The 19,034-nt window shown below is 38.8% G+C and overlaps 2 protein-coding genes across 8 annotated transcripts in view; one reads left to right on the top strand and one right to left on the bottom strand.

The window, feature by feature from the left end:
• The window catches only part of cfap43 (cilia and flagella associated protein 43), a 34,955-nt gene extending 24,297 nt beyond the window's left edge, over positions 1-10,658 (top strand). For 6 of the 7 annotated variants that reach the window (XM_057848828.1, XM_057848827.1, XM_057848831.1 and 3 more), the window contains 10 exons: positions 120-227; positions 367-453; positions 528-616; positions 711-834; positions 2,226-2,338; positions 2,451-2,610; positions 2,680-2,844; positions 5,614-5,691; positions 10,183-10,336; positions 10,403-10,658. In XM_057848828.1, coding sequence (XP_057704811.1) covers positions 120-227; positions 367-453; positions 528-616; positions 711-834; positions 2,226-2,338; positions 2,451-2,610; positions 2,680-2,844; positions 5,614-5,691; positions 10,183-10,336; positions 10,403-10,578 — 1,254 coding nt within the window. In that variant the 3' untranslated portion in view covers positions 10,579-10,658. The remainder of the gene's footprint in view (positions 1-119; positions 228-366; positions 454-527; positions 617-710; positions 835-2,225; positions 2,339-2,450; positions 2,611-2,679; positions 2,845-5,613; positions 5,692-10,182; positions 10,337-10,402) is intronic. The other variant, XM_057848833.1, reaches the window with a different exon arrangement.
• Positions 9,986-14,202, bottom strand: sfr1 (SWI5-dependent homologous recombination repair protein 1). The gene is made up of 3 exons (XM_057848836.1): positions 13,969-14,202; positions 11,174-11,536; positions 9,986-11,099 (listed from the first exon to the last, which is right to left on the bottom strand). Exons 1-3 carry the CDS (start codon positions 14,044-14,046, stop codon positions 10,911-10,913), a joined length of 630 nt encoding a protein of 209 aa, XP_057704819.1. The 5' UTR covers positions 14,047-14,202; the 3' UTR covers positions 9,986-10,910.
• Positions 14,203-19,034: the final 4,832 nt, after the last annotated feature.

Below are 19,034 nucleotides of genomic sequence, written 5' to 3'. Positions count from 1 at the left end.
GGTACATTTACAGTATATGCTTGTTTACATGTTTCTTCACTTTCGTTTCATGACGCTACAACACATTGAAAAGTCATGTAAAGCAAAAAATGAAAAATACTAATGTTTGTACGTCACAGGAAGAACTGAAGATTAAAATTCTTAATTATTCCGTGCTAATGGAAGAGGTGTTAGGGAATGAAGAAAAGGAACTTGTGCAAAAATTTAAGAAAATGTCTGTAAGGAAGGTGAGTAAAAACAAAACCGATTTGTTCAATTTCAGACTTGCTTGAAGATTAATTTTCCTGTATTTCGTTCTTGACTTCATGTCACCCTTTTGATCATTTCTTCTACACTCTTCCCTCCATTTTTCCTCGAATTTCATAGAAAAAAATGGAGGAAGATCTGCAGAAGTTTGAAAAGGAATGCACATTGTTCCAGGAGAGCCATGAAAACATTGTAGCAGACGATAAAGTAAGTATGCTGATCTCATCTCATCGGTAAATGACACCATCACTTATAAATAATATAGACTAATGTCTCTCAAGAATCAGGACAAAGACTTCCGGAAGGAGTTCAGTAATTTACACAAAGCCCATGTCGATCAGCTGTATAAATTGTTCAAGCGAAGACCTAGGTTGGTCAGTTTAACCGTTTCATTTGAAAAGACTTGCACTGTCTCGTGTTTACTAGCCGTTTTTATAAGTGGCGTTTGTTTGCTCACCACTTAGAGGCCACAAGAGTAACGCCATGGATGAGTTGGATTCTCAGAAGAACATGCCAGAGGGACTGAACCTGCCGGTGTGGGAGAAATTTTGTCAAATCCGCAGAACAAAAATAGACACTGAGCATCAGGTAATGCAAGAGAGCATTGACTTACATTTAATCTAACGCAATCTTCATCAATCAATCTGCCATTGATGGTGATACATGTCCAATCCATTTGAAATAAGAGGGCTGGCAGCGATCATTCAATGGCAGGGACTGAATTAACATGAAAAAAGTAGTAAGTGGGTACCACTGTAAAGTATAAAAAGAGGATTCATTATGTAAATAAAATCTTTAGTGTTGAATAGGGCTCTTATGGCAAATTAACTACCGTAATTTTCGCACTATAAGGCGCACCTGACTGTAAGCCTCCACCCACCAAATTTGAGATGAAAACTGCATTTGTTCATAGATAAACCGCAGCTTTCCTCACTGCATTATGGTATATTTACACCAAAAGATATTAATCGGAAACACATTTGAAACATCATGAAGTATTGAACAAATTGGCTGCAAAGCTTCATTGCTCCAAGAAGCTTCATTTGGCCATCACTGCTCTCTTGGGGGAGACAATCAACTTCTGCTGCCACCTGCTGTCAACACTGATATCATCCAACATGCCTCCTAACATGCATTGCAGAGCTACAGATAAATAACAATCGAAATTCATGTTCTATGCTAATTATTTCTTCAGATACTGTTCCACTTGTTTCATTAATTGGTAGTTATGATATTTGGTAACACTTTATTTGACAGTGGCGTCATAAGACTGTCATTAGACAATCATAATTACGACATAACACTGTCATGAGTATTAATGAATGCTTATAACAGATGTCATTTAGTGTTATCCGGCAAATTATCTCACTTTTGAATGAATGTAAAATATCCAACCTGGACATAAATGGAGTGAGTGAGATAATTTGTGGGATGACGCTTGATGACATGTGTCATAAGCATTCATTTATGCCCATGATTGTGTCATGCATGTCATAATTATGACAATCTTATAACAGTTTTCTGAAGCCGCTGTCAAATATAATGTTACCCATTAACCCCATTCACAGGCAATCTTCCCGGTTTAAATTAATTAGACGTCCATCACCGTCAATGGCATGCAATGAGTTAAATACTATGAAAAACAAAAAGAACTTAAAAGTGTTATTTGGAGCTGTAACCAGTGTGTATTACTGTTTTTATTCATTTTAATTTTATTCATTTAGTTTTATTGAAATTGTATTCATGATACATTTATCTATAATCATAGAAAAAAATAATATAAAAATATGATAATGTAATAATTGACTAATTTACCAATAATGTAGTAATCAAAAAAATATATTAATAAAAATAATTGATAATATTTGAATTTAAAAAAGTCACTTGTCTTATAAAGGGTTATAAAGGGTCTTAATTGCTGTCCACTGTAGTAAATATTGTTACAGTTTAAAAATGTAGTTTATTTTTAATTCCCACAGATCAAATCTACAGCAGCCACTCTGGCTGAGATGATAGCGAGTTTGCAAAAAAGGCGAGAAGATGACCTTGCTGCTGAAAAGGACATCGAACAACTTGCTCTAAAACTTGAAAAGTGTGTAACACTAAATTCATCATCGATAACTGACTTTTTAATGCTTTGAATTAAAAAAACTTCTTTACATCATCGGCGTTTCTAATGATGTTTTTGTATTCACACCTCCAAGCCTGCGTGAAGAAAAAGAGAACTTCTTGACAGATATCCCAGTCCAGTTCCTGCTTAAACAGGGCCAAGTGGAAGTGACCAACATGGATCTTATCCCCGACTACAGCGATTCGATTCTTCTCGATAGGAGCAAAGTGGAAGAACTCAACCAGACCATCCGGGTTAGTGAAGGGCACTCCCTCGCCAACCAGTCAACCAGTGTTTCACCTTTTCCTATTTTGTCAAATTAGACCCTTGGTGAGCAGAAGATAGCCACAATGGTGCAGACTAAAGACTTCCGTAAGGGAATCATCCAGGTGGAGTGGGACAACACCATGAGGAGGATGCAGATTGAGGACCTCAAGAACAAAGAACGGGACATTCAGAAAATGCGTCTCACAGAGGATCACAAAGAAGTGGGTGCATTGTCTCTTTTAGTCTCCACAAATCCTAATCATTTTAAAATTTAGATTTACCATATTTTTCGGACTATATGCCGCTACTTTTTCTCTCTCTGTGAATCCCGTGCCATTAACACACAAAGTGGCTAACCTGTGGATGTTAACGAGAGAATAAGTATGATTTTTTTCATTCATTCATTTTGCTTCCTGGAGTGTCATGGTGATGTTGCCAATTAGGGTGCTGAGTCTACTTACTAGCGTGAGTGTTCCATTATCCAACATCACATCAGAACATCGATCAGAGTGCAATTTAATGTACCTTTAGCTTCATTGTTATATTTGTAACAAGGTGACCTATTTACAGCTACATGTAGGGTTGCCAACTCCTTGAAGAAAAAGAAAAAGGGACACCTCATTGACAGAGCCGGCCGGCCGGCCGGCCGGCCAGCTGGCCGGCCCGATAACCATCGCCCTTTAATTATTTCTTTGTATGTGAATTGATTTTATTGTTATAATTATAATAATATAATCATTTCACTCAAAACTGAATTAATTAGCTACATATTAGAGTTACAGTGGGGCAAATAAATATTTAATCAACCACCAATTGTGCAAGTTCTCCTACTTGAAAAGATTAGAGAGGCCTGTAATTGTCAACATGGGCAAACCTGAATCGTGAGAGACAAAATGTGGAAAAAAAACAACAACAGAAAATCACATTGTTTGATTTTTAAAGAATTTATTTCCAAATTAGAGTGGAAAATAAGTATTTGGTCACCTACAAACAAGCAAGATTTCTGGCTGTCAAAGAAGTCTAACTTCTTCTAACGAGGCGCCACTCATTACCTGTATTAATGACACCTAATTTAACTCATTATCGGTAAAGAAATCAACTGTGGGAGCAATTATTAGAAAATGGAAGACATACAAGACCACTGATAATCTCCCTCGATCTGGGGCTCCATGCAAGATCTCACCCCGTGGCGTCAAAATGATAACAAGAACAGTGAGCAAAAATCCCAGAACCACACGGGGGACCTAGTAAATGACCTACAGAGAGCTGGGACCACAGTAACAAAGGCTACTATCATTAACACAATGTGCCGCCAGGGACTTAAATCCTGCACTGCCAGACGTGTCCCCCTGCTGAAGCCAGTACACGTCCAGGCCCGTCTGCGGTTCACTAGAGAGCATTTGGATGATCCAGAAGAGGACTGGGAGAATGTGTTATGGTCAGATGAAACCAAAATATAACTTTTTGGTAGAAACACAGGTTCTCGTGTTTGGAGGAGAAAGAATACTGAATTGCATCCGAAGAACACCATACCCACTGTGAAGCATGGGGGTGGAAACATCATGCTTTGGGGCTGTTTTTCTGCAAAGGGACCAGGACGACTGATCTGTGTAAAGGAAAGAATGAATTGGGCCATGTATCGAGAGATTTTCGGTGAAAATCTCCTTCCATCAGCAAGGACATTGAAGATGAGACGTGGCTGGGTCTTTCAGCATGACAATGATCCCAAACACACATCCATTGCAACAAAGGAGTGGCTTCCTAAGAAGCATTTCAAGGTCCTGGAGTGGCCTAGCCAGTCTCCAGATCTCAACCCCATAGAAAATCTGTGGAGGGAGTTGAAAGTCCGTGTTGCCCAACAAAAGCCCCAAAACATCACTGCTCTAGAGGAGATCTGCATGGAGGAATGGGCCAAAATACCAGCAACAGTGTGTGAAAACCTTGTGAAGAGTTACAGAAAACGTTAGGCCTCCGTTATTGCCAACAAAGGGTACATATGCATGCTTTTGGTATTGACCAAATAATTATTTTCCAACATGATTTGCAAATAAATTCTTTAAAAATAAACAATGTGATTTTCTTTTTTTTCCCCACATTCTGTCTCTCATGGTTGATGTTTACCCATGTTGACAATTATCGGCCTCGCTAATATTTTCAAGTGGGAGAACTTGCACAATTAGTGGTTGACTAAATACTTATTTGCCGTACTGCATGTCATGTTAAAACTTGAACAAATGTGTCTTATGACACGGCTTTTCCCCCTTAAATGATTAAAACTTTGGGATCCACGGATATTTTTGTCAGATGAGCCATATAGTGTGAAATTAACAGTATTACATTTTTAGACACTCGAGGTCACAGTACAATGAAACCAGCACAATAAATGCCCAGGTGTTCCAATACCTTTGTTCATGCGGCTTATTACATGTACGCCGGTGCATTTCAAAGCAGGTTTTGAAAGCCATTAAAAGATTTATATGCAGATAGATGACTAACGATCTTTTATTATCACTACTGCTTCAAGTGGAAGGTGCTCTTTTTTATCACCATTTAAACACGTGCAAAAGCAATTCAGGCAGCTCATGTCAATCTTAAGTAAACATACAACCTAACAGGGAGATACTCCCACATGTTAAAACACCCTTAAGACATGTCCAGGCTACAAGGAGTGAGAAGCTGGGAGAATAAACAGAACCCCTAAAGATCCGTTGAGTCACCCGTCATGGTCTTATTTTTAACCTGCCCATGACTGTGCATGAGAAAGCGCTCTCCAGGCCTCCAAACCAGTTTACTTTGGCAAAGCTTTCAGGTGGTTCTCCCGTGGCGAGCAACGCCGCTTCCTGTCATTGTTTGAGCTTCTGGAACGCTGATTCAAATGTTTGAATACAATCAAATCCATAAAGTGCGGTCGTAATGTTTATTGCATTGTTTATGCAGCAACTCTACTACGGGATGTTTAACCAAAGTGTTCTCTGGATGCTTTTTTCCAGTATCTCAAATCAGACGGTGACAATCGTGTGTGCAAGCAGACCGTATCTATGAAGGAGACTCAGGCCTTGCAACTTAAGGTAACATAAGGTCATCTAACTCTAAAAACATGAGGAACCTGGCACTGTGGGCCTAAGATTGTTACACACTGTAAATCACGTTGATTGATTGATTGATTGACACTGTTAGATTACTTTACAATAAAACTTCACCAAACTAATATCATTAAAGCAATCGGATTAAATTGTTATAATGACGATTAATTTGAACTTTTTGAGTGCGGTGTCCAATTACCTCCAGACAGCTTCTCAGGGGGAAAAACAACAAAGCCCATACCTCATTTCCGTCCATGTCCTTACTGGACTGTCTCAGGAAATTAGAATACACAATATTCTAATTTTTTGAGACAGTCCTGTGTATATATACAGGACTGTCTCAGGAAATTAGAATACACAATATTCTAATTTCCTGACTGTCTCAGTATGTCAAGGAGTCATCCATCAACAGTAGTATTTGGACATCTCTGAAAAATTATACTGTGAAGACGTGTTTTCTCTCCTGAATCTGGTACAGAAAATTGTCAGAAATCTTAAACTTGCCAGCATAGGCGGAGTTTGACTTTTGGGGCGGGGGGGGCACAACATACTGATGACCCCAAAACGCAGTGTCAGCAAAAAATTAACTTACAAGAATATTTATAATAATAAGTTGACAATGAAATCAGGCTGCTTAGGCAATACTTTTCGCCAAGATCGTCATCCATTGATTATGGTACGCCCGCCGGTGTCGTGCCAATGTAGTTACCCCAGTCAAAAATAGTATCCCTTGGGCAGAGCCATATGGAGGTAGATTTGTGTTTTTATGATTCAATCAAAAAAAAAGTTGCTTCAGTAAAAAAGTTGCTTCAATCAAAATATATATTTTCAATCAATTTTAAATTTCAATCAATTTTAAATTTGGAAATTTTCTCTGATTGATTTTTTTCTTTTTTTTATTGGAGTAGTTTTTTTTTTTTTGATTGAAGCAACTTTTTTGATTAAAGTAATGTTGATTTGTGTTTGGGCCACATTTTGGCAAGGACATTTGTTTCTTTATTATTCAATCAAAAAATAAGTTGCTTCAAAAATATATTCTCCCCCCCCCCCCCCCCCCCCCCAAAAAATCACTTCAATCAAAAAACAAAAAATTTCAATCATAGAAAACATTTTCAAATACGAAAAAAGATTTAAGATTGAAAAATTTGCAATTGAACACTTTTCTTTGATTGAAGCAATCCTTTTTGTGTTTGGGCCATATTATGGGTAGGACATTTGTGTCTAAATCATTCAATCCCCTAAAAAGTTGCTTCAATCAAAAAAAATTGTTTTTTTTTAATCAAAGAAAAAAAATCATTTTAGAAATAAAATTGCCCTCTGCAAAAAATTTTTTGTGGGGGGGGGGGGGGGAAATTATATGCAAAGCAAATGACCGTCTAAGGTGCTAGTCACATGATCTGTTGGAAAAATAGTTTTGACCCATTACAAAAATGTATTTTATTGTTAATTTCATTCATTTTTGTTGCAGTTTTCTTGCTTTACAACTTTTATATAAATATAGGAAAGTGAATTTCATGCAATGACACTTTTCGGCCACCGGGGGGGGCAGCCCCCCCCCCCCCCCCCTTAAATTCCGCTTATGCTTGCCAGCTGATGCCATAATCACCATATTTACACTGACAAGTTAGCTGTTCTGGGACCTTCACTAACAGGTATCAAAGCTTCTTTTACACTTTCTTCTTTGCATATTCAATCTAGATGCCCATGATTCACAGAGAGTGTACTATAATTTTCGGACTATAAGCCTCTACTTTGCGGCTTGCTTGTTGATTTATTTGGGTTATTAGGTAACACTTTATTTTATAGCGGTGTCATTAGACTGCCATAAGACCGTCATAATTGTGACATGACACTATCATGGGCATTAATGCTTATGACAGATGTCATTAAGTATCATCCGGCAAATTATGTCACTAACTTCATTTATGTCCAGCTCGGATCTTTTTACATCTATTCAAAAGTGAGATCATTTGCCGGATGATACAGAATGACATCTGTCATAAGCATTCATTCATGCTCATTGCAGTGTCATGTCATAATAATGATGTTCTTATGACAGTTTGATGGCACCACTGTCAAATAAAGTGTTACCAAATACTAGAGCTAGCAATTAATGAAACAACTGGAAGAGTAACTGAAGAAATAATTAGCACAGAAAATTCCTTTTGTTATTTACATCTGTAGCGCTGCAATGCATGCTAGGATGCATGTTGGAAGACATTTTTATATTAGTGGTATTCTCACCCAATACCAGTTCAACTTTGCAGACCTTTGCGTGGGTTGTGTACATTTTTATGAATCATTGATCAAACATAAATTGCAGAATCACAATCAAATATTGGCTTTTTTATGGTAACTTAAAAATATTGCTTTGCAATAATTTTGCATTGAACCAAAAGAAAAATCAAGTTTTGATTTGTAAATAAAATCCTCCAAAGAATAATTTATATTAAAGAACCAAGGTCAAATTTGGATTCAGCACTCCAAAATACAGTAAGAACAAGTGTTTGCATCAACTCAACAATTTTTTGGTTGACCAGCGTTTAGCGTGACCAAACGTCCTCTTTTGCCCGGACACGTCCACTTTTTAAATCCTGTCCGTGGCGTCCGGCGTTTTTTTTTTTTTTTTAATTCATGAGTTTTTCACGGGACCAATTAGCGCGTGTTGAAATTGACTGACGCTTTGCACAAAATACTACTGTACTGTGCTGCCTGTGATGTGTTTCCAGAGAGCCTGCCCAATTGTTAAGACTTTTATTAAAGATCAATAGGTATTGAAGTCAGTATGCATCTTGTCTAATGCAATCAAATGGAGTTGTTTTTCATAGAAACTGAAATTGTTTTCCTAGAATCTGCTGATAGTTTTGCCTCAGATAATCATGGACTTTTAACTGCCAACACAACAAGGCTCATGACTTATTTTGCAAGATCCACAAGAAGAATTAATCACCCAGTGTTTCAGTCACACCTCCTTATTTGTATTTAAAGGCCGGGTTTCTTGAGTGTGCATTTTCTATACAGCCTGTCTTGTAGCTAAGTGCACCCAGAAATTTTTTAAATTAAAACTGTGCAATAATGATCTCTTGCCTCCAGTCTTTTACTTGGCAATCCAGTCTAGCCGTCTCACCTGAATTGAAAACGAACATGCGGAGGACCTGAAAGACTCCCTCCAACAGTATATAACCAAATGCTCATGTACTGAAGAGTAATTAAGTTGAAAATATATTTACTCCGGATACCAATTTACACCAGGAGCTCACAGGCTATCAGTATGTACACTTGCTAAATCTACCTTTCGACAACTGTTGACTTCTGTTGGAGCTTTGTACTAGTGTGATCTGTAAAATCCCGTTTTGTGTTGCATCATTGCGCATCCAGTGATTGTAAACTTTTACAGCCATGTTGTATTTTACCTCGGCTACAGTTGCTTGCGAATAGGGTAGTTGTCAGTGAGCCGCGCTAGGCATTATGAGAAATGAAGTTTTAAACTGAAGCGTTTGGAAACACGCTGGTTGAAATGTCAGTTCATCTCGGTTATTGTTTGCGTGCATTCTAGAACATTGAATGAGGAAAATAATTGAGTGGGAATAACAGTTTGTCAACGGCAATTGTATTGATAGTAATTTCTAAAAATGTTCAGTGATTGTCACATAGTGTGTGTATGTATTGACTTGACTACACTTCCATGGGTTTGCATTCATAAAATATTTAGCTATTAGTTTTTGAACAACTTCTGTGTAATGATGACATTGCTGACTGATTATGTGAAGGTAGATTTCGGTCTTAATTATTCAATCCAAAAAAAAAATTCAAAGACATTAAGTAGAAATAAAACTGAATTTTCATATCCAGACGGAGGAGGCATATTTTTAAATATATTAAAGTGATAAGACATCGTAGAGTGAACTTCAAGTAAAATTTAGGTATCTCGAGGCTGAGCAGAGTCCTTTTTTGGAAATGAAAAAAAAAAAAAGAAAAGCCGTCACCCTACCAGTGTTACTTCGTCATAACTACGAATTTTTGAAATAACAAATCAAAAATAAATAAATTGCCCAAACGCAGAGCCGAGCATTTATCTGGACACACCCGTGATTGGGAATTATTCTCTGAAAATGACCCTAGCTGACAAAAACCAACCAGTCAACCTTTTTAATACAGTATTTGAAGTAATTTGTATATGAATACATTTTTGAACTAATCTCTAGTTTAGTACATTTTCAGTGCAGTTTAAAACCATCAGCTAAAATTTGATAGTCAAGACAATATTGGACAATGAAATCAGACAGTACTAACAGTCCGTATGTCAGCATGAAATTAAACTGTGTTAAATTTTTCAACCGATCAACTAGTCTATTAAATTTACTAGCTGCTATTGACCATGATAGACATCCAATCTAGTTGCCATCTGCCTGACATGATTGATTATACTCAACCCTTTAAGTGCTTTGTATTTTTTCTTTCTTCTCAATTTTAAAGAATTATCAAAAGGACGTAAAATATCGCAAGCAAAAAATCCGACACATCCAAGGTCAAGTGGCCTATAGGGAAAAGAAGAATGACGCTTTGGACAAGCAAGTCCAGGACATGCACGTGACGGTGTCGCAGATGAGACACATCTACGAAGCCTCAGGTAACCGCATCAATCCCATGTGTTTATTTCAGACGGTTCCTCAACCGCGTGCTGGTGTTTTTCTAGCTACGGAAGAAAATGAGGCTGTTAACACCGAGCAGCGTTACCAAGAGCTCCTGCTAGTACAGCGTTTGAAGGACACCGCCACATACCAGATGGAGAAGTTAGCGTTCCTCACTGCAGAGATGCAACGTTTGAAGATGAGAAATGTCCCTTCTCTGACGCAGATTAAATACAAATGAAGGCAAACAGGTTTTATTTACATTTATCTTAAATCAACGTTTGCCTTATATTAACTTGGCAACAAATAAAGAACTTTACATATTTGAACTTCAAAAGGTGTGTGTAGTGAATCTATACTAATATGGAAGCCCAAAAGAGTCATAATTAAATAAATAAAAACATTTTGAAATAAATATGTATCATATTAGAAGGCATATATGTAATATGGCCCACTATCAGGCTTCCATAGACTATTCATTCATGAGTTTCACTTTTAAACTTGAACTAGTGAATGAACTTTTCTCTTTATTCTAATTCATTGAGATGCTCCTGCATAGGTTTGAAAGCACATTCAGGAAGCAAAATCATCCTCTGCACGGTCAAAGTGTAGAATGTTCTCGTCAAGACCAAATAAGTCGATGAGTTCAGACAGACTGGCCTTGCGTCCCTCCACAGGAATGGCTGACTGAAGCTCATACAATGCGTTCTGAGCACATCTTCGCCATTTGTCGATCAAGGTTTGTAGCTGCGCCAGGTTGTTCTGGAGGAGAAAACAAAAAGACGTTTAGAAACAATTTCCCCATGATTATCAAATCACCACGTCAGGTTTCTGACCTTGCTCCTGTACATCTTCACCATCCTCAGACGACGCAGTGTCTCAGTCTTGTCCTTAACCTCCCGGCTGAGCCGCTCCTGTCGCTGTGCAAAGTCTTTCGGGTCAGTATGTGCCGGTCCAGGATTCATCCCGGAAAAAATTTCACTCCCAAGTCTGGCTTCCCGACCGTCGGCGTCAGTGGACTGGCTGATAAGTGGAGAATTTTTATTACCATCATCATTCGTCATACGGGATTGTGAAGCAACTGGTTGGCCGTCGTCCTCGTCCACGCAAAGGCGCTTGGCCACAGAGAAGGGCGAGGTGAAGGAACGCCGTGTTCGCTTTAGACGCTCCTTGAGGGAGTTGCTTAATTTCTGGTGAGGCTGTGAAGATCAGACGGCAGAGTGGGTGGTCAACAAGACATTTGAGTTTTCGTTGGTGTTTAAGCAGGCGCAACTGCTTCTCTTCATTTGTGCTGCCATTGATGGCGCTACATGTCCAATCTGTTTTGACTAGCAGCGATCCCAGTCAAAATGGATTGGACGTCTAACACCAACAATGGCACTGAAAGCTGAGGATTCACAGTCAGTTCTCCAGTTTCAATGTTTTGATGGCAGACAATGTGTTAAAAAAAAAAAACACAATTAATCTAGAGCCCTTTTCACACACATATCCAGGGAAATTCCCATGTAAGGTGAAGCAGGTTTTACCCGTGTCATTGCTTTCGCGCATGTAGAGATGTCCCGAGAATAACTTGGGTTGGACACTTTCACAGACTTGTCCCGTGTTGCCCACTGGCGCGCTCTGTGCGGGGAGGGCGCTGGCACGATTTTATAACCCGGACATTACGTCATTTTTGGTGGGCATCAGCTGTCACAATGTTGCATTCCCGATGTCGTAACTGCAGCCAATTCAAGCTCATCAAGACTGTATCTAAGCCCAGGCAATCCAAGAGAAGGGTGCCGAGATAATAACTTGCTGGGTGCCATTTGACACCTCTGCCACCCTTGTTTTGAAATCCCTTACATTGTGCTGGTATTTGATATCGGCTCTCTGCCTACCGCTTAGGTTAGTGTTATTGATCCCCATCGACCTACTGTCACGGACCCATTGTGTTATTCCCCCTTTTCCGCGATCGCATGTATTTTTGTTTGAATTTAATAAACCCTTGTACGCTTCCCACCGTTGTTTTTTGCTTTGAAGTACAACCTTGTTTCCGCAGTAGCGGACCCTAACATTGGCGACAAAATAAACCACACATTTCCAGAGATGGACGATGGACTCTCTTCTTCGGCTTTACTGTCACCGACCCATTGAGTTATTCCCCCTTTTCTGCAGTCACGTGTATTTTTGTTTGTATTTAATAAACCCTTGAACGCATCCCTCCGTTGTTTTATGCTTTGTACAACCTAACCCTAACATCGGCAACAAAATAAACCACACATTTCCAAAGATGGACGATGAACTCTTTTCCTCGGCTCTACGATCTTGTAGCAATTTAATTTTGTTATATTTTCAGTTTTTTTTATTTTATTTTTTAGCTATTTTCAGCTTGCTATGTTGATAATTGCGATGTTTGTTTACCGCTTTTCGTCTTACTGCGATAAAAGAGGAAGTGACGATCTGCCCGCCATTAAATTTACCTCGTCAGCCATCGTGCTGTGACCTGGGAATTTAACGCTCGCTTTCACGCACACCACTTCATGGGAAAGTCCCGGACATTATACTGAGACGTGACCCGTGAAATGTCCGCGTAATCTCCGTGTCAGTCGACCAGGGAAAATGTGTTCACACACAAGGGCTGCACGTTTAGATTCCATTTTTGTGCCCATTCTGTCCGCCCGTCGAGGGTCTCATCACAGGCTCGCGTGCGGCTGGATGTTATTGGGCGCGCTTGGGCGGGGGGGTCCCGGTGCCGGGATTGGCGATGGGGCGGCGTAGGGTCGGTCGCCAACGGGCTTACACTCACAAGGGATTCACATGATTAGTGGGTTCTAGATCACAGAGATGATTTGTGTACACTCTACCCCTTTCTATCACTTAGCTTATGGACTCCCCCACCTTCTTCCCCCTCTTTCCCTGGTCAACAGGCCCCCCACATGGTGTCAACCGGAAATAGCTGACGATAGCACCAACATATTAGTAGTTAGTGTAGTTAGACGTTCAATGTATTTGTTGTTGTTTGTGTTTCTTCCCTTTCTTCTCTTGTGTTTCTTTTCTTCTGTTCCCCCATAACCCCTTCCTGTTCGCTGTTTTGTCATAATAAATGAGGTATGTTGAATGATCACAAAGGGAGTATGTCAGACTCTCAATGTGTGTCCAACAGCTGAACAGGACAGGTTAAAAATAAATAAATAAATTCCACGATTTTCCCGTTGTTTCGCCGTGTGTGAAAGGGGCTTAACATGTTAGTTTTAAGACAACGCCTCCCCCTTCTCATTGTCTAGTCAACTCCTTTTGCAGAAGTGCTGACATAGGTCAGAAATGGATGAAGTCGAGTGTGACAAAAATAATCAGTAAACAATAATAAATGCCTATTTACTTTTGTAATAATTTAAGGCAAAGTAAATGCATTTAGAGTTATTAAAAATCGTCAACAAGGACTATAAAGCCTTTTAAATTATATATGTGTATATATATATATATATATATATATATTTCTTTATATACACTATATGCTCATCTGTCTGAATTTCACAGCCAGAAAGAATTAATAACAATTGGCAGGACTATGAGCATTTTAGGCTATTTCATCAAAACAGTTATGTTTGAACAACATTAGCAAACAATAATACGTTTAATACATTCAATTTACCGTCTCATTGGGTCCACAATGAGTCGCCGGTGAACTATACACGGATTCTAAAGTGACATACTTCGGCGTGAGCTCCATGAGGCACAGTGCTTCGCTTAGCGGTTGCTCCTTCCCCCAAAAATATAAACAAACAAATAAATAAAAAACGTACAGCCTCGGAAGTATTGTTAAGAGTGTTTAGTTTTTGTTCAACGTGTTGTCGGATAAACGTCTACTACTTTGCATTTCCGTGTTTTCCTCGATAAGCCCTCCAAAGCCTGTGATTGGTGCTTAACTGATGTCGCATACCCGATGAGCATTATGGGAATTGTAGGCATTTATAGTCTTCACGCAAAAAGCGCGAAATACACATTTAAAACGTCTATAGAAGTACCAGGCTCATGTCTCGCGTACTTTAAATAACTTCTGTGATATATTTCTGTCGCTGGTGTTATATTTCTTCCAAAGATAACAGGAAGATAATATCATTTTACATTATAGCCTGGTGTTGTCAGACTATTTCTTTAGTTTCTAGGGAGTCATGAAGTGATTCAACATTTCCCCTCAGTTGATTCACCTCCATTCCAAAACCCATTCCTCCCATCCCTTACATTTGGTTGTGTAAAATCACCCTGTACCCACTTGTGCAATTTCACATATTGTACGATTCAACTTTGTGGCTCATTCTCATGACTAAGTCAACATTTCAACCTTTACTTTCAGGCACTGGTTTGGAGTTTTTCAGCCAAAGCGAAGCAAAGGTGTGCCTGTAAAGAATCTAGAATCCATGTGAGATCTGAGTAAGGTTGCCAGCTCTTCATCCGACACAGGTGTGTGTGTGTCACAAACGCCCTTAAATAAGGATTTATATCAAGTCTGCGTGGGTTATCCAAAGCTGCACCTTCTCAATCTTTGCTATGATAGGGCTAGGCTGTATGCCAGTTTTGTGATTTTTTTCCCAACATCTCACATGGGCTTGAGCGTGACCCTCAGATTCAGTTAAAATCCAGCTAGGCCTCGCCCTGGCACAGAGAAGCTCATGTTTTCATCTATCATTTCCTAGCAAAGTGTTAAACAAGCTGCTCCGGAACAATAAAAAAAACAACAAAATAGACTGCGATATTATTTGTTGTTGTTTGCAACGAGGCAGAGAAAATAATGTTGTTTTCACTAGACTCTGTTACAGGAGTGCGTACGTGTGGAAATAAGCCACAGTTATGAGTGATGGGATCGGTTCTAATTATAAAGCGTGGTGGTGAGTGAGTGATGCTCTCAGCTTGGTGTGTGGGTCAGTTGCCGGTTCGATCTAGTTGCTGGAGAGATTCCCGTTCCTCATTAAGATAATGAAGAATCTTTATTGTCATGCATAAACTGGAGCAGTGAGTGTGGCGCCAACTTACTTGCTTGACCTTTCGTCTGGATAGTGTTGAAATTTAATGCGTGAAAATACTCCACTTATGTGCCGTTTGCAAAAATTTTAACTAATCACTTTTATTTTTTGACTTTTCTAAATGAACTAACTAGAGCTGTGAATTCTAGATATTCTTAAAATTTATTTACCATTGCCAACGTTTTGCAAGCCATCAAAGCCCCAAATCACAAATTGTATTCCTTTATTCTTTTTTATTACTGTAATTTTCGGACTATAAGCCGCTACTTTTTTCCTTCATTTTGAATCCTGTGGCTTATTTGATGATTTATTTGGGTTAATAGGTAACACTTTTTTTGACAGTGTGCATACAACTGTCATAAGACTGTCATAATTATGACATGACACTATCATGGCCATTACTGAATGCTTTTGACTGATGTCATTAAGTGTCATCGGGCAAATTATGTCACTAGCTCCAATTATGTCCAGCTTGGATGTTTTACATCCATCCAAAAGTGAGATAATTTGCCAGATAACACTAAAATGACATCTGTTATAAGCATTAATTTATGTTCATGACAGCATCATGTTAAAATTATGACTGTCTGATGACAGTTTTACAGCACCACTGTCAAATAAAGTGTTAAGAAATACCATAACTAGCAATTAATGAAACAACTGGAACAGTAACTGAAGAAGTAATTAGCACAACTGGAACAGTAACTGAAAAAGTAATTAGCACAGAACATGATTGTTATTTGATTTTTATTATATCTGTAGTGCTGCAATGCATGCTAGGAGGCATGTTGGACAACAACAGTGTTGAGAGCAGGTGGCAGCAGGAGGTTGATTGTCTACACAGGAGCAGTGATGGCCAAATAAAGGTTCTTGAAGTAATGAAGCTTTGCAGCCAACTGGTTCAAAACTTCATGATGGTTAATTTGACAGTGGTGCCTCTGTCAAATAAAGTTTTACCGATTAATATCTTTTGGTGGAAATGTCCCATAATACAGAGTGGATAGCTGTGGCTTATAGTCCAGTGCGGCTTATCCATGAACCAATGCCGTTTTCGTGTCAAATTTGGTGGGTGGCGACTTATAGCCAGGTACGCCTTATAGTGCGAAAATTACGGTAATTAAAAAAAAACATTTCTCACATTTTCTTTTCATTAATGGTTATGACTTTCCTGCTTTTGTTAAATATTTTAGCTTTTCATTGGGCTATTTGCAGTTTATCAGTGTCAACAAGCTACTTTTTGAGAAATTCTTTCTTTTTAATCACAACTCGCCTTGATGTGCAAGGTAAGCCATAAATATTCACTTTTTCAAATACTGTACTTGATTTTATTCATCTATTCGTTCATCTCCTGAATCACTCATCCCCACAAGGGTCAAGGGGAGCCTGCCAATTAACAACAGGCAGGAGGCAGGGTACACCCTAAACTTGTTGCCAGCCAGTTAAATTTTATTGAATGTTCTAATTTTTCAAAAACATGACAGTGTTGTTTTTTTTTTTTTTTTTTACTTCCCCGCATGAAAGATCTGGGGGGAAAAAACGTGTTGTGCATCATAAATAAGTAATAAAGCTAAAAAAATGATGGGGAAAGTTTTCATTTCGTCTTATTGGAAAAGTTTACAATTGGTCTCATTGTTTTGTATCTTAGAGCCTGGCACTTAAGCAGAAGCTTTTTATTTATTTCATTTTTAATTTCCAGTGGACACTATCTACAGCTATCCAGTATCCAGAAGTGTTCTGGCAATCACTCCAAAACTTTTGTAACCGGTCACAAACCTCTGGCTGTAACTATAGTTAGTGAATGTGCCTTGTGAATGCATTCCCACAGTGCATAATCAATGTTTATGCATCCTAGTGCAAAGGCTGCAGTAATGAAGTAATCATTCCCTTGAATTCAGCCTTTGGACTTCAATATGTTTATGCAGGCTAATCTGCTCGTTATGTTTTATCAGGTATGTCCAGCACAAACAAGTTTTGGATCCAAACTGTCTGCAGAAGAAAAAACAAAACACTTCCGAAATTTCCAACTTTTTTTTTCCACAGTCATGGAATCCTACTAATTTTTTTCCCCTTTCCGTTAGGTTTGGCTTGATTCAAGCTTGCACATAGATGTGAGTGGAGTCCCCGCCTCCCTTTACTTCTCCTCCTGCCGCTCACTGTCCTCAGGGCCATTTGTTTTCCATCAGTGGAGCAGAACCGAGTCACGCTCGCCGTGAGTCATGCGGGTGGGTGGAGGTCAGTCCGCATGGGCGTGGTGGTTTGGGGATCCCACTGGCTTTAATGGCTCCCCACTGGAGAGATAAAGAATGCATAATTGCTTCAAGTTACACAAATGGAACTGGTTGGAAGACATATAAAATGTAATTTTTAAAGAAAGAAACCCTTGTTTACTAGAAGTAGAAAGAACAATTTAAAGGTGATCTAATGTCTCCTTCCTGTCCGTCTCCTACTTAAGTAGCATAGCTCATTCACTGCTATTGATGAAGGCAGATGTCCAATTGCTGCCAACCCTCCCAGTTCGAAATTTATTGGACATCCGCGACCCTCGTGAGGAAAAGCGGCATGGAAAATGAATGAATGAATGAATTTCTCATCAGCAATGGTAGCTAGGGCTACCACAAATGATTATTAGGCTCATGGACTGATCACCTGATTATTTTTGCGATTAGTTCATTATTTGGTTTATATGGAACAGAATAGGAAGCTTTTATTGTCATTGCACAGGGTACGAGATTTAAAGCTTAGCAATAATGTACAGTACACCACATAAAAAAAAGCAAAAGTACAGTAAGGCTAATATATATAAAAAAAAAAAAGCAGGTGAAAGTGTACACAGCTTGGGAATAAAGTGAATAAGTGACTAGCAGCAAGTGGTGATGCGGTGGCAAGTTAACAGTGCGTATATCACAATTTGCAGTACTCAGACGAGTAGGCAGATGGCTGACTGGATATGATAGTGCAAATGACTCACAGTATGTGCATAGATATTGATGTAACGGTGCAAATGTAAGTGTGCAAATATTAAATATGCAGTACCCAGATTATCCAGTACCCAGATTGATACAGATGTCTGAGAATATATTAGTTAGTGAGGTGTATGTGACAATGTTGTGGCATTAGCAGTGCAATGACAGTGACCTACAGAGGTGGGTAGTAACACGTTACATGTATTCCGTTGCATTTACTTGAGTAACTTTTCGAGAAAAATGTACTTGTAAGAGTAGTTTTACTTACCCATACTTTTTACTTCTACTTAAGTAGATTTGTGAAGATAAAATGCTACTCTTACTCCACCACTTTGGGCTACACATGAGTTGTTACATTGTTCCTCTTTATTCTTCATATATTGATTTATTTCCCTTTTTTTCCAGCAATGCCAAGAGTAGCTGTACCAATTTCAGCAATGAGACGTCGCAACAATAATCACATGACTACAATATACCAATCAGACTCAAGCTTGCTGTTGTATGATCACGTCAGCCTGTTCAATCAAGTGGCGTCTTTAAAATACCATAAATAATGAAGTATTTGGCATAAAGCGCTGCCCTCAATATGACTCAAAAGCGCAGATTTAAACATTTCTCTTAGTCTTAATTTCTTAAAATCTCATAATAGTAACCATGAAGGAACTACAGTATTCACTATTCAAACTAGAAACTATTTTCTCCACTAGAGGGCACTGATGGTCTTTGGAAGAATA

This window comes from Corythoichthys intestinalis, chromosome 10 (genome assembly GCF_030265065.1).
Source record: "Corythoichthys intestinalis isolate RoL2023-P3 chromosome 10, ASM3026506v1, whole genome shotgun sequence".
NCBI lineage: Eukaryota > Metazoa > Chordata > Actinopteri > Syngnathiformes > Syngnathidae > Corythoichthys > Corythoichthys intestinalis.
The sequence above is the reverse complement of the archived record's forward strand: the minus strand, read 5'-3'. Positions and strand labels throughout refer to the sequence as shown.

Bases quoted from the DNA above. Each gene is read 5' to 3' on its own strand.
- sfr1 (XM_057848836.1), bottom strand. From the start codon at position 14,046: ATGGAGCTCACGCCGAAGTATGTCACTTTAGAATCCGTGTATAGTTCA. The intron at 11,537-13,968 runs GTAAATTGAATG...TGATCTTCACAG, and splicing joins ATTGTGGACCCAATGAGACG to CCTCACCAGAAATTAAGCAA. The intron at 11,100-11,173 runs GTCAGAAACCTG...TTTCTCCTCCAG, and splicing joins TGAAGATGTACAGGAGCAAG to AACAACCTGGCGCAGCTACA.